Here is a 15,000-nt window from a genome sequence, read left to right as displayed (position 1 = left end):
TTGGATATCTATCTCTGCCCAACAAAGATGTGGAATTGCATAATGCCAATCTTGAATCACAAGTAAGTTCCACAAAATCTACAGTCAATCTTCTGCATCGACTGTACTGTATGTATATTCTTTATTAGAGAATTGGCATGACATTAACAGGTCTGTCCGTTACCATGACCTCTGAACATGCCAGCACTAAAAGTAACTAAAGCTAATATGACTCTTATACAATTCTTTTGTCAGTGACACTTTTACTGTACCAAACAAGAGACCTTAACTACTACAGTGCAGCTGATTGACAAATATCAGATAATATTCTGCAAGTGCTAAGTCTAAAAGATTACTGATATCAAATGATTACATCAGCATCACAACAAAGCAATACCATTTACTATGTCTCTGCTTATGCCACACTGCTGTGTTGAAGAGTAATTTTAAATCATTATTCTGTGTAAATCAGGCTCTACTTCATTTTATCACGACAAACGAACAAACAAAGAACTGTAAAATAAAAGACAGAATAAGTATGATCATAAGAGTTATACTCAGTAACAACATATGCAGAGTTACATCTCCAATACTTTTAAAGTACTGCTCCAAGTCAATAGATCACTTCTATTTTGCATAATTCCTGTAACAGTTACAGCAGCAGTAACTATACTTATTGTTCTAGGCCTACCTGTTTCACAGTCAAATTGATGTTCCTCAAAGTTGATCCTGCCCTTCCTCTGCTACCAGGTTGTAACCATGCAAATTTGCCCATCACAATTTGAAGACAAGGCTCTTTATCTTCCATGCTGTCGAGACAGTGGTGATCAGTAAATGGTGGCACATCAACAAAGTATTCGTCTTGGTTCAGTTCTTTAAGCCACATGAACTTCTGAACTCTCTTTAGAGACACCCAAGCTTCAATGAGGCCATTAAGAACCCATGGAAATGCATTGAGAGGACTGATCAGCATGTTAAACAAAGCAACACTGGTGAACACCTGAATAATATCACGCAACAGCAGCTTACAGAAATGACACAACAAGTAATATACAAACTATTCCCTACTGTGTCCAATCACATATTACAACAATCTGTTAAAGTGTTTCAAGCCTCCGCTTCAGATATCAACAAAGCTGTTTAGTTGGCCTTCATGATTAACAATGAATAAATAAATATAAAACCACAACAGTTACATCAGACCATGTTCTAAGTCTTAATTCATGTTACAATTTCGTATTAAGGATATGCATACATGACGTCATTTCATTCTATAAAAGCTAGTATTGATAATTCCAACCAAACAATATATCAATATTCATTTAGTCACAATAATTAAATGACAAATTAGTTCTATAGAATTAACTATAAACAAGACAGCTGACAGAAAACAAGAAACATCCCCTGAAAAGCAGAGATACCTTAGCTGCTGTCAGTTTATCACCACTGATTCCAGTGTATGTTGCAAAGGTCAGAATCGAGATCAGAACAGGAGTTGTTGCCCAGAAGTACACACACAAAGCATCTAAATACTTCCGACCTTTCAGACTTTTCAGTTCCAGTGATCTGTGCAAATAACTAGTATACAACTAAATAAATGAAAAACAGCACATGAACAAACTTGCCTTAAAGAATTGATCTTTTCTGAAAAGTGACTCTCCCAAGCATAAAACTTGACTACCCTTATGCCAGTTAAAATTTCACTCATTACCTAAAGCAAATCACTTTACACTCACATGCAGGTATCTAAAAAATACATAATATCTGAGAAACGCCTAGATCTCAGAAGCACTGTACATGATGGTTAGGTATATTCATGTAATTACATGCAAGCACACTTATACACAACAGTATGGCTACAAGCAACATAATCGACCAACATGTTGTGCATGACACGTACACATAAACACGAGTGCATCACATATAAATGCAAAGTTATTAGTTATCCTGTCTAGTAGATCAAAATGCCTCAAACTTCCAGAAACTTATTAACTTGATCATGCTTGCACACCTTGACTCTGTTGTCTTTCTGTTCCATCATTGCAGTGCTGAGCTTTCCGATCTTTATAGCAAGCCAACGATTGATTGGAATCAGCAGTATAGCAAACGCCACACCAGCAAGAAATGCAAGTCCCACCTATGCATCAACAAAACGCAACAGTTAAGAACCACCAAGCATCTAAGACTCGGAGAATTGTATGATCTTATTGATATAATTTTGAACCAAAGTCTTACAACAAGAACAAACCACCCAACGTCCTAACGTCCCCGACTCTCTATATATCGGTTTGCCCCTCCATATTACATGTTAATTGCCTGCCAACTTGCTTGAATCACTGATTGGCTTACCTTGTCTATGGGCTTACCTATGGGCCGACATCTTGTGTCATTTATCACAGAAGCACCAAGCAAACTGTCTAGCTAGAAAGACCACAGCCAGCAGACCAGTAGATCCTATTACCTGCAGATGTTTTACCAAAATGGCTGCCTTTGCTAACTAATTCACAAATTAATCATAGTTGCCTAGAGAGTGGTGTCACAGCATAGCTGATTAAGTGGTTGCTATGTAGTCGCTATGCCTTGCACTGCAGGGAATGTATGCAATTCCGTTCTGTTCAACTCGTTCGCATTGCCTAAATCAGTAAGAGGATCATGAAACACCAAAACCAAGACTATCTATTGCAGAATAAATGCCCACAGCCATTGCACATCTTGGATAACGTCGTCCTTTTGCCAACACAAGCAACGCCATTACATATGAAATGCTTTGATTAATTCAAGCAGAAATGCAAGCACAACTGCAAGTGAACAGAAATCAATGCAAACATTAATGTGATATGAGTCTAGATTTCTTACATGATACGCTCGTTCACTCTCAAAATGCAGACTGTTCCACTATAAATTAAGACTTGTGCTGGTCAATAAAAAGTTCTGGTCGAGATGGTTCTTCTACCACTTCTTCTTGTGTCCCTCTCTGACTCATCAACAGATGCTGGCGTGAAACAGCTGAGAAATAGTGACCTCACTTTACTTTGTGTGCTGAGAAAGTTACCTCAAACTTATGGACATCGCAAGTAACCTTCGTGTCCCAAAACTAGGCAAGATGTGGAGAGGTGTAGTGCAGCCCTGCAGTTGCCATTACTCTTGAAACATGCTACACTGTGCAAATACTATTTATATGTCTGCCTGGGAAAATGGGCCTGCAATCATAAGAATTAAGTGCAATTCGTAAGATTGTGAGACATTCCTGTAAATCATGAAACTCATGACAAAACCGTGTGAGTCGATATCATTAATTAAGAAGTTTGAGAGACATTCTCGCTTAGCAGAATGGTCAAGGGCTAAACCATTTGTCATTGCCTGGTACATGCTTATGAATTTGTCCAACAACAAATGGCAGTATTCCTATAGAATTGACTCAGTCTCGCTCCACACTCATCGTTCCCAGATTCCCTCTCTTAATGTAGTGACAAGAAGAAAAATCCAGAAACAAGGGAAGGACAAGACTGGGTCGCGTCTAGTATGTCTCATACTAGATACAGATGCCACCCCACCTCAAATATCCAATTTGAAACAGATCGACCAAAACATAAATTAGTAATAAAATTTGATCTTGACCTGTCTTTGAAATTAGTGTCAAGATACCGTAATTAAGTTAAGTCTAGCCCCAACTAATCAACTCACCTAACTGCATTTCCATAACACACGCCTTTGTTTACCTGCACAGTAAGGTTGTATACTACCAAGTTCCCATCTTGCCCATGATATCAGTCTGTCTGTCCTACCAAAGATCCTGTCTGTTAGTCGTATCAGAGTGCATAAGTCAAACAAGACTTGATTCACAGTCCCAGCCTATCTCTATCTATTGAGATGATAAGAAATGACCATACTCACCTGTTGATGTAACAAGTACAACGCGACTGCAACTTGGAATGGTAAGCTCCAAAACTGATGAAAACTGAGACAGAAATTGACAATACGATCTGTGTCAGTACTCATAAAATTTACAATCTACACACAAGAAACAGTGTTGTTAAAATAGGAAATCTACACAACAACCGAGACACAAAACCCGAAAGCGCCTACTTGTCCAGTACTGAACTCTTGCATAGATGCAGTGTTGACAGCCACAGCCTTGCCATAAACAGCAGTGATAAGAGCAGCACGAACTTGAACACTCACACGATTGACCTGCAGCCAACAAGAATTTAACTACTGCCACTGTGTCTAAACCTACTGCATTTACCAAGTAGGTAAACTGACTGCTTATAAGCGCAGCTAATAACGTCGCTACTGACAATCCGGCTGCATAGTAGTAGCCACTTATCGTGTGAGTGGAACGGCTTTCCATGAATGAAACAAGCTCATGCAACAACAGCGGTCCAGCAAATCCAAGCAGATCGGCAATCAGTTTGAGAACACCTAGAGGGTAATACTGACATCCAAATGTTTTGTTCAGTGCAATCCACAGAGTCCGTTTCCTTGAATGAGGTTTGTCGGCTATGTTTTCTTGGTTTGGTCCATTCAGAGAATCAATTGAAAGACTGGGAGATTCCCTTCCTGTACTTTTTTCAAATGATTCTGACCAATTTTCTCTCATTCTAACTGGATCTTGGTTTGCATTAGCATCTGCCTCTTCAGAGCTAACATCCTCTGCTTGAACCTTTCCAAAAACATCTCTAAATATTCCACGTACTCGTTCCGTTCTTAGAGAAGTAGGGAGAAGCATCAGTTGTTCTGGTTTCTCCAACTGACCGTTTGAACCTTGCACCATTAGATCACCAACCCACCAGAAAAACAACCATGATAAAAAGTTTGCCCCTTCTTCTGCAACCAGTGGCCGCACTTGTCTGTCAGTGTCTGTTTGAGGATATCTGCCACTACCATACTTTCCCAATAAAGGTTGCCTTTCACGTTCTCGTTCACTTTGTATTGATAAATTTTCCTCTTTGTTTGCCATACTATCAAGAAGTTGTCGTATACCAGATGAGAGTGGGTCTTTTACTTTCACAAGAGCAATTGGCAAACAAAATATCTGAAGACCAAAACGTATCACAACACTTAATGCATGAGAATATCCATAGTCCTCAATCCACTGATGCGATGAGTGACCACCAGGCCACGACTCCTCGCCTACAGCAGTATAAAACTGTAAGCAGCTGCTGATAAAAGTCAAGCTCCAAACCAGAAGAAGTCCGATTTGACGATTACAAAAGAAAATGTTTCTTCCGGCAGCCCAGATATAAAACGAATGAGTAGTCCATGTTACTGCACCAACAGCAGCTACAGACCAAAACACAGGAGGATGTCTTGCAGCTACCCAAATTGAAACCAGACCTTCAATCACATACGTCAGTGTCATTAAAATGCTAAGAAGCAGTCTAGCAGTGAGAACCCGAGGCGATCTTAATCGTCGATATCTCTTGCCTTGCGTGTGTTGACGACCGCCATTGTAGGCACTGAAAACAGCAAACAGTATGCTCGTAGTCATCTCTACTGCCACTTGTTGAAAACACAACCCAAATGATTCCGACTGTTCACGCCAAATAGGAAAACACTGAGACTCATCATCACTTCCACAAAATTGACACACCCACGACATCCTGCTAACTGTGAAATTATTAGTATTAATTCACAAACCTATCCAGCTGTCGCGAGAGTTTTTACAGAAGGATGAAAGCATATATAACCAAATCAGCACTGGTTTGCAGTGAAGAATCACAAACAGTTTGAATGACTATCAACCTGCTCAAGCCGTTTACACTTTATCTGCTAGTCTCACAATTTCAGACGTCTAGTAACCAAGATTCTGATCGAGTTTGTGTAGAATTGGTCCAAAAATGAGACCGTCCGTCACAAGCGGAAGCACTCGCAAAACCCAACAACGTTGTCCTCAAGCACAACTCTTGAACAGCCTGCTGTCACCAGGAAAGATTTCCCACCAAATAACTACAAACTTGGGCGCACCAAACGTCTACAGTCTCATTCTATGACCATCATATCTACTTACGTTGATATCAACTGCACGACTGGTTGCATGGAGCAATTGTCTAGCGCACAGGAAGAATTTCTCGAAGGCAATTACAGTAGAGCAATAAGTCAATACCAGGAGGCTTACAAGTCGCTGGCTGCTGTGAACGATGAAGAAAGAAATGGTGAACTTCTCGCTCGAATTTTGAGGTAAGCTGACATTCATGGTATTTCTCTTTTTTCTGATTGGTTTGTGTGGTAGCAATTGTGCAGCGGCACAATTGAGGTTGGAAATGGCCAGGAAAGCTGTCGACAATTGTAATAAAGCTCTCGCCTGTGATGATTTCTGCGCTAGAGCATATCTTGTCAAAGGTAGACCTTGTTTGTAATTACGGGTTGTGTCTCAACATGTTTCTGGTTGAACAACTGCTTCAAAAAAATTTAATAGCGAATGACATCACCATTGGAAGACGATCAATATTCTATAGCTAATTAATATGGGTGTCTTTAATACATATAGTTTTATACGCATTTGTAAAATTCATTCTAATTCTAATTGGTCATAAATTTCTTTGAACTTGTGAAGAGTCTTGCAGGTATAGTTATACTTGTCAACTTATAGTCAACAGGTGTATAAGCAGTTTTACTTTACCTCGCCTGTGTCTTAATTAAATCAGCTTTTTTTAAACCAACGGATACTGCCATATAATATATATTCTATATAATATCTATTCGAGTTATTTCAACCACATTTTTCTGACAAACACGATTGTCGGATTATTGGTAACAAATACACAGTGACCATGAATGTGTGTACCTTGTCAGAAAGTGAGGTATCAGGTGTCAGAATAATGAGGTCTGACAGTACTTTGTGTTATTAAATTTGTCAGAATTTGTTTGTAACAGTAATGGCTGACAGGCATCCAGCTGATGCAGTGAGATTATCTTTTCTACATTGTTGCACTTGCCTAAGGAAGTCCGCAAAATTGCATAAATTTCTATCCTCGACTTTGACCCTGTTATTAAATTTTCACACTATTAGAGTGCTGATCGACACTTGTTGAACAGGTTTCTTGACAGACTTGTATCATTAGATGCATGTGTTTCAACGTTTTTCACATTTCTTTTTCAGTTTTATTTGATATCTTAGACCACATTTGACTACAGCTGATTATCTGTGTGTATCGCTGGACTTCAAACTGTGTGGTGTTGACTGCTTGTACTTACTTGCCTTTTTCATTATTTTTTATGTTTTCATGCTTTTAGATCACGTGTTAATTGATAATGACAGAGCAGTTACCTTGCCTTTGTATTTTCTTGGCAGTACGATTTTGTAGACATGACCGTGAACTAAGTAGACGTACACACAAGAATTTCAATGTCAAAACTAAATTGGCGTTAGTTGCAAATTAATTAATAATTGGTCTTAACTGCACTTGGACTTGGTAAACTCACTCTTCAAATAGTCTTTATGCCTGTAGGAAATGCACTTAGAAAACAAGGAAAGATGAAACATGCACATGCTGTGTTGATGTCAGGCTTAGAGAAGTGCAAGACCAAACTGGGAGATATCGAGGTATGGGGTTATTATTATGCTATTGTTTTGTCTGAGTTATCAAAGTCTGCTGCAGCTGTTAGATGAAATGAGGCGACTAGCATCAGAATGTGATGGCACGACCAACTCTAATAGCAAGACAGTTGTTGATGCAGTCAAACATTCAGTTAAACAGAAGGCAAACAAAGATGAATCAAAACAGAAGGAAACACTTCGAGAAACTAAATTAGTGCGTGTCACATTTTGTAGCTGATATCAAAGTTGTGGAGAGACTGTACTCTTTCAGGTTGTAATCGAGGCAGGCGTAGATCAACCGACTCTAAAGAAAGTTAATGCTGACTTAGGTGAGCAAACTGAAGGAATCTTAATTTTGCCAATTTTGGTAGCATGCGCCAGCATAAAATGTTATCAATCAATAAATAATATTATAATATTTGTAATATTATAAATAGCACGAAAAATAGTTGTATGCTATAATATACGAAAATTGTTATAGCATGGTTGGCTGGTCAATATGGCATTTATTAATATCTCAGTCTACTGGCACGTTATCACCTCGATAATTGGACCTTTACCCCATACAACTAATTATTGTCACGTAGACATGATGACATTAGATTGTAAAGCCAACTCAAGGCTATAGTTGCTTGCCTTTCAACATGTGTATTACTATACTGTATGTACACATTTCTAGAAAACAGGTAGATGCAAGCATCTGATGAACATAGAATTTTCTTGAACTTTCACATGGATTGCGATAATACCATGTAGTGGTTTTTTGCAGTCTGCCTCTAAAACTTAGCTGGGCTCGCTTATTTGATCTACGATTGTGATGCAGCTTAGGTACTACAATGTGAGTTGACATTTAGTGTGGATTATGGCATAACTTATGGCTATTAAATCGAAAGTAACGCTTGGAGTATTGTATAGAGATCTTGTGCTTACAAATACACATTAAACTATTAAGACATGGTTTTCTGTTGCTGTACTAGTACACATAACTGTGACACCTAAAGCTCATTGACAGCAGACATGTATGTACCCAGCTTGAGTTGTTTCAAGAATGCAGTAGGTTGTGACTAATGCAGACCAGTTTTTGTGTTTAGTCGTGTTTTAGTAGGCACAGTCAATATTTTCCTGTATATGATAGAAACTTACTAATGAGTAGGTTGTAATGATTTTTGTGTTTGTATTTTTCTGTACAGCACATGGCCGTCTACTTCTGAATCAAGGGCAATTTGAAAGAGCTGTGGAGAAGTTTAGGTATGTACAAGCTGACACATGGAGCTAGGTGTCCATATTTTAGAGCTTGACAAATGATGAAAGTCATGCTGTTGTCACAGTCATATTATTGCTGACAAGCCTCACATGGCGGAGGCATATGTGGGAAGGGGATCAGCATATGCCAAGCAGCAACTATTTCTAGAGGTGACTACTTTATTGTAATGTTAATTTAGTTACATTTTTGTATTTCATAACGTTTGCAGTACCTATATGTACATGCATTCACACACACACACACACACACACACACACACACACACACACACACACACACACACACACACACACACACACACACACACACACACACACACACACACGTGCACATGCACATGCACATGCACATACGCATGCACACACACATGCACACACACACGTGTGCACGCATGTGCACACACACACACACACGTGAAACGGATTTCAGGTCATTTGACCAAACGTAGGCTGTTTTAGGAACAAAATTTATTGTTGTTGAAGAGTGATTACAAATGAGGACATTGCTACAGTATTAATGCCAGTTGCCGAGAACCAATAATATTGTAAGAGAGTTTAGTCAACTCAACATTGCTCTTCTGTAGTGTATGGTGGCATTGAAAACTTAATTGTATGAGCACAGTGCTTCTAACGTCAACGTTCTTAGTTGTTTAAAACAGGAATCATTACAAAGGCGTTGGTGTACCTCTTGCCCACTTCTAGATTTACTACCCTTCACATAAACTGTGAATGATACTCAAGATTATGAATTAAGTTAAGCAGGACCTGTAAAGGTCTAATATAATTTGAGACTGTAGTTTACTGTTATACGTTTTTTGTAAAGTAAGATGTATGATGGACTGGCTGGTTTCTTATCTCTAGGCACAACATGATTTCACGACGGCAATCAGGAAAGACTCAACCAATTCAGAAGCATGGAGAAAGAGAGGACAAGTGCGAGGCGCATTGGGAGATCACAATGCTGCAATAGAAGACCTGAAGGAATCAGTGAAGCGAAGCAAAGTACTAATCATGTCTGTGGCATACATGTGGGCCACAGGCTTATCAAACAAACATTTTATAGAATCGTGACTGTGATGCCGAAATTGATTTAGCTCTAGTGTATAACAGAATGGTAATATTTTGAGGTTTTGTGTTGGTATACACATAAAAATAGTGTTGATACTGTATTTAGATGGATTACAAAACGTCATTGACACACTTGAGGAATGCAGAACAGCTGCTACAGGAGCAGGGTAACGTTTCTTTACAGTTTCGAAGAAACCTTTACAATAGCATAGGAAGGTGTCACACAGCTCTTGGAAATCCAATAGCTGTGAGTCATATTTCATACTATGTGGTCACTAGTTTTTTCATCTTTTCTTGTATTGAAGGCTATAGGAGCGCATGCATCCGCGATTGATCTTGATTCACAGTTTGCAGACTCCTATGTAGATATGGGAATTGTGCGTGCAACACTGCATTAGATTGAGATGTGAATTTTAACTGTTTTTTGTATGTTTTAGGCATACAGGGATTATGCAAACTTTGAGAAAGCAGAAGAATGTTTTTTCAAGGTAATCGTATTACACTAACAGCTGCATGGAAACTATTGATCAATTTTATCATTGAAAAGACATGTTTATCTTACAAGTAGATAGAGAAGATGCATGTACATGTATGTACCTGTGTCATATTTGTATTGGTCTTACTAAAGTTGTGGCCACGGTAGTTTGTTTAATGTTGTTGTCATAACAGTGGATAGGTACATTAAGTGGAGCTGTTAAGCATTCATGTGCTGTGTCTGGTGGTGTAAACATACGTTAACTTTTGTAGTAAAGGATTAGGTAGCATGATTTTCTATCTGATTTGCACAATAACGTGACACTTACCGTATTACCTCGCCTAGAACAGCATGCCGTTATAAGCGAATTTTACCAGAATCCGCTACAACTCCAGCTGGTACCTATAACGGCATGCCGTTATAGGGTGAGGTGCCGTTATAGAGCGAGGTACGGTAGTCACAGTAATACAAGGCCTATTTTTTATATTAATATTGCGGTAATGGAGGAGACACGTCAATGTGGAGGATGATGCTAATGACCATGTTGATGATGTTGCCGTTGGTTTTTTGCTTGCGAAGAACCATTAGTAGATGACAAACCATCAGGTTTGACAGATCAAGACAGTGATGATGATGAGGGACACAAAGAAGTAGAACTGATTAGTGCTTACTGGTAATCTCTATGCATGGCATGTTCTTGAAGACTTAGTAGTAGTTAGTAGTACCGCTTTAAAAAGATATTAGATTTTGTTGGATGTGCAACTTGAGGCACTGGTAAAATTCGCTTATTTACAACGGCATGCGGTTGTACCTCGAGGTATAACGGAACCCTGGTAAAATTCATTCCATAACGGCATGCCGTTCTAGGCGAGGTAATACGGTAGGTGTTTGGTCTACCCTGCATTATACTAGTGTGTTGATCAAACTTGAATGTGTGGCACGTTGTGTTGAATGCTGCGACGGATTCAGATAATCAGCACGTGCCCTCCTTTTAGAAGCGTCCCCCAATTGCTCTGGCAAAGTATAAATGAAGAAACCAATTGAAGCAACGACATTTAGCTAGAGAATTGGTGTGTGTCGAAATGAGTGATCTTTAGATTGCTGTCTACGAGGCATGCGTAGTAGGCAGTAAACTTAGTGCACTTATGCTGACTGTTCCCTATATACTGCGGTGCTTGTTTTCTTGTAATATAAATGGATGACAGCTTGTATAGAAACAGCGAATGACCATCGATCACATCCGCAGTTTTCACTCTTTATTGTGTCTTTAGTTAAGCAGCGTCTAATTTCGTATAACCAAATTCACATTCAAGAGAAAGCATGACCGTACTGTAGTGACTAAAACATAAAACCATGTTGTAAATTCTTTGCCCAATAATAAGTTGTGTTTGCTTGCAATAAAACAGTATGCAACATACATAGGTCCTAAATGGTTTACAATTATACTTATCCGGATTTTGAGTAATGAGGCAAATGTGTGATGTCATAAGGTTGATGACGTCATATCAGCTTGTAGTCGCTTGTGCCCCCTTCAACCAAATTCTGTATCCGCCACTAGAACGTATGGCACATTGTGATGAATGTGTGGGACATTGTGAGCAAGTCAAGGAAATTCAACTGATCAGATATATAGGAAAGTTGCAATTTGAAGAATGGTGTTCACACCTACAGTAAAATGTAAACCATACTACTTAACGTAAAGATCTAATAAAGAAATCCTTGTCACAAGAAAACAGTTCTTTATACTGGAGCAATCGTCCCATTGTATCACATATGGCATTACTGTGTTTTGGTTGTTTGCTACAGGCATTACTTGGAACAATGCTTTATAGTTGATTATTATTGCTCTTCTGTCAGGCATTACAGTTGGTGCCTAATCATGTCGTAGCCCATTATATGAGGGGCTGTTTGCATTACAACTCAGGATGGGCTCAAAAAGCTATTGAGATATTTACTGATGGTCTCAAATATGATACTACTCATGAAGACTGCATGTTTATGAGAGGAGTAAGCCCATGACAATAGTGACTTTAATTGCATATTGGATATTCTCAGATTTTTGCCAGATTTCGTATCAAAGTGTTGGACAGTATCGGAAAGCATGGGACGACTTCAATGCAGTAGTTACAAGGAAGCCCACACACCTTGCTTTCTATTATGTATTGAACAGATATACAAGTGACTTCATGTTGTTTCACACTTGAATGTTTCTGTAGCGGGATCTGACTCTTCTTGCTCACCACGATCTCGACAAATGTTTATCTTGTCGTAATCCTGATGCAAAGTACAGTAGAGGTACGTATATTGTAGTAAATTATAGTTGACTACTTCAGATGACATGACTGCAAAGCTGGCATGCTCAAATAGAGAGTAATGTGTAACATGTTGCATGGAAAATAGGCTAACATACTAGGATTCACTTGCTGACAAAGCCTTATTTTTCGCAAGGTGTGTACTGTTTATCTGCCATGTTTGCTTTACTTTGATATCACGACACTGGGACATAAAAGCCACGGTTGTGTTAATTTTTCGACAGTGAGTTGTGTCAGCAACATTTGCTGTCTCTGTCTATAATTCTATATGAAAGCAGAGACATCTTTAAGTTATCTGTCTTTTGCTAATGTTACAATCTGTGGTCTGTGTTAGAAGGCTTGTGCTCTGAGCATATTTTGATGACCAATTTTACTTGCTACATACCACGTAAGAGGTACTTGTAGGTGGGTGAGGCTAATGCTTTGAAGCATTCCTACTGTGCAATACATCAAGTGAATTGTCTAATAGATAAGAAATGCATAAGTTTGTTTCGTCTAAATGTGATGATTTTTAAAGTTTGAAGTGAGTTGTATTGACAGTTTTAAAGGAGGCATGGACCAAGCGGAAAGATCCACAGAAACTGTCTCGGGAATATGAACATCCACCTTTGTTTAATGATACAATTCCTGATGTAACTATTCCAGAAGTAAGCATTTTAACAACTTCGTCGTTTTATTTTGTCATCTAGCTTCTCTATTGTAGGTACTACCAGAAGAAGTAGACTTAGTTTCTAAAGTTGCAAATCAACTTGGCAGTAAACTGCAGTATAATACACCGGTTTGCTTGCTCTGTGTGTGGACAGATTTCTGCGTGTGTTAAATGCATTATGTTTGTAAGGGATTTTTGAAAAATCATCGGGAGCATTGTCAAAGTGGCTTTGCAATAATCTGCGTTGCACAGAAATGTCGAGAGGTCTTTCAGAGGTTGAAATGCAATGGTGAAACAGGTAAAGATAACTGGAAGGCATTTTGACATTGGTGTAACTAGTTTTGTGTTAGGCTTTACTGTCTCAGGGGAATCAAGTAGCTATACAAACAAGCCACATAATTTTGGTATTGCGCTGATATTTGTGTGCTTTTGTGTGTAAACCATTTTTTTATGTTTGTCTGAAGACTGGCGAGATTTAGCAGACATCGTAGTGCAATGGAGTCAAATGTCTGAACCAAACGATGCAATTTGGTAAGTGGAGCAGTGGTCAGTGTGTGTGTGTGTGTGTGTGTGTGTGTGTGTGTGTGTGTGTGTGTGCATGTGTGTGTGTGCGTGTGTGTGTGTGTGTGTGTGTGTGTGTGTGCGTGTGTGTGTGTGTACGTGCATGAGTGCATACGTGCGTGGTGGGTGGGTGGATGGATGGATGGTGTAGGCGCTTGTCTGTTTAGGTGGATAGATCAACTTGATGATTCAAACTTTACTAAAGAGTGTATTGTTGATGCACAAATTGTACATGGTAATGATGATCCTTGTACAGAGATGAGAAGTAGATTTAATTTCTGGTGATTGTCTGCATAGGTCAATGTAATGCTATTCGGAATTACCCCTACCAAGAAATGGCCTTTAAAAGATTAAAACAAGTCCTGGACGTTCAGTTTCAGCATAATCCACAGCAAAGAACTCGAGTATGTCACATGAATATGGCTATTTGTTGGGCGTGCACTGTACCAATTTATTTTCAGTAAAAACATGTGTTTGTTCAGGCTTTATTGACCCATGCTTACTCATCTGTGTGAATGAGCAGGCAATTCACAAGCTTACATTAATTTTTAGAATCACAAATTTAATTCAAAGTGTGATGTCAGTCTTATGGCATCAGTCAGTGCATGATAGTTGAGAGATAATGTAGGTCCACTCGTGGCCTGTGATAGGCTGTAGCACTAGCACATGTGATTGCTGCCTGGAAAACTCAAATTTGTACTCTGAGATTACTGTGGTAATGTAGCAACTGCTGGCAGCAGAAAGCAGCTCATCGTGACGTTTGGAGATAATTGGAGATAAAATGGGAAGATCTCTGCCTGTCACAAATTCATTCTTTGCTTGTACACTGACTTTAGGTAATTGCAAGCTTGTTAGTACTTGGTTCAATTTAATGTTATCAGTAGAGAGATAGAGATATAGCAGGAGCACAGCGTTTTGGAAGAAACATTGCTCAATTGTTCATGTTCACAAGAAAAAAATTGCAACCAACTTTTGCTTAATCATAAGGAGATGCACTAATAGCAAAGTTTGTTTTGTAAACAAAGAGTAGCAAGGTGTCTGTATGTACAACCTTACTCCAATATGAACTAACACGACTGTTTTGCTCTAACGTTGAATTTCATTACCATGTTACCAGCTGTATGGTTAGCCTCGTACCAGCTACTGTATGGTA

At 38.9% G+C, this 15,000-nt stretch overlaps 2 protein-coding genes across 7 annotated transcripts in view; one reads left to right on the top strand and one right to left on the bottom strand.

Moving 5' to 3' along the window:
- Positions 1–5,961, bottom strand: part of LOC134190667 (ATP-binding cassette sub-family C member 10-like) — a 19,405-nt gene extending 13,444 nt beyond the window's left edge. For all 6 annotated transcript variants that reach the window (XR_009971668.1, XR_009971669.1, XR_009971667.1 and 3 more), the window contains exons 1-7: positions 4,226–5,961; positions 4,066–4,170; positions 3,874–3,990; positions 1,991–2,116; positions 1,605–1,690; positions 1,401–1,545; positions 671–979 (exon numbers count right to left, since the gene is read on the bottom strand). Coding sequence is in view for 3 of the 6 variants with exons in the window: in XM_062659131.1 (XP_062515115.1) it covers positions 671–979; positions 1,401–1,545; positions 1,605–1,690; positions 1,991–2,116; positions 3,874–3,990; positions 4,066–4,170; positions 4,226–5,581 (2,244 nt within the window). In the remaining 3 variants the exon portion in view is untranslated. The remainder of the gene's footprint in view (positions 1–670; positions 980–1,400; positions 1,546–1,604; positions 1,691–1,990; positions 2,117–3,873; positions 3,991–4,065; positions 4,171–4,225) is intronic.
- A 50-nt stretch (positions 5,962–6,011) lies between these two features.
- The window catches only part of LOC134190740 (uncharacterized), a 10,422-nt gene continuing 1,433 nt past the window's right edge, over positions 6,012–15,000 (top strand). Inside the window, exons 1-22 of the mRNA XM_062659237.1 lie at positions 6,012–6,159; positions 6,212–6,321; positions 7,431–7,525; positions 7,581–7,733; positions 7,791–7,848; positions 8,710–8,767; positions 8,848–8,932; positions 9,644–9,784; positions 9,846–9,896; positions 9,957–10,097; positions 10,156–10,227; positions 10,288–10,338; positions 12,183–12,332; positions 12,392–12,484; positions 12,542–12,620; positions 13,178–13,284; positions 13,341–13,415; positions 13,476–13,584; positions 13,637–13,690; positions 13,751–13,817; positions 14,015–14,082; positions 14,145–14,251. Coding sequence (XP_062515221.1) covers positions 6,017–6,159; positions 6,212–6,321; positions 7,431–7,525; positions 7,581–7,733; positions 7,791–7,848; positions 8,710–8,767; positions 8,848–8,932; positions 9,644–9,784; positions 9,846–9,896; positions 9,957–10,097; positions 10,156–10,227; positions 10,288–10,338; positions 12,183–12,332; positions 12,392–12,484; positions 12,542–12,620; positions 13,178–13,284; positions 13,341–13,415; positions 13,476–13,584; positions 13,637–13,690; positions 13,751–13,817; positions 14,015–14,082; positions 14,145–14,251 — 2,067 coding nt within the window. The 5' untranslated portion in view covers positions 6,012–6,016. The remainder of the gene's footprint in view (positions 6,160–6,211; positions 6,322–7,430; positions 7,526–7,580; positions 7,734–7,790; positions 7,849–8,709; positions 8,768–8,847; positions 8,933–9,643; positions 9,785–9,845; positions 9,897–9,956; positions 10,098–10,155; positions 10,228–10,287; positions 10,339–12,182; positions 12,333–12,391; positions 12,485–12,541; positions 12,621–13,177; positions 13,285–13,340; positions 13,416–13,475; positions 13,585–13,636; positions 13,691–13,750; positions 13,818–14,014; positions 14,083–14,144; positions 14,252–15,000) is intronic.

This window comes from Corticium candelabrum, chromosome 15 (genome assembly GCF_963422355.1).
Source record: "Corticium candelabrum chromosome 15, ooCorCand1.1, whole genome shotgun sequence".
NCBI classification, from domain to species: Eukaryota; Metazoa; Porifera; class Homoscleromorpha; order Homosclerophorida; family Plakinidae; genus Corticium; species Corticium candelabrum.
The sequence above is the reverse complement of the archived record's forward strand: the minus strand, read 5'-3'. Positions and strand labels throughout refer to the sequence as shown.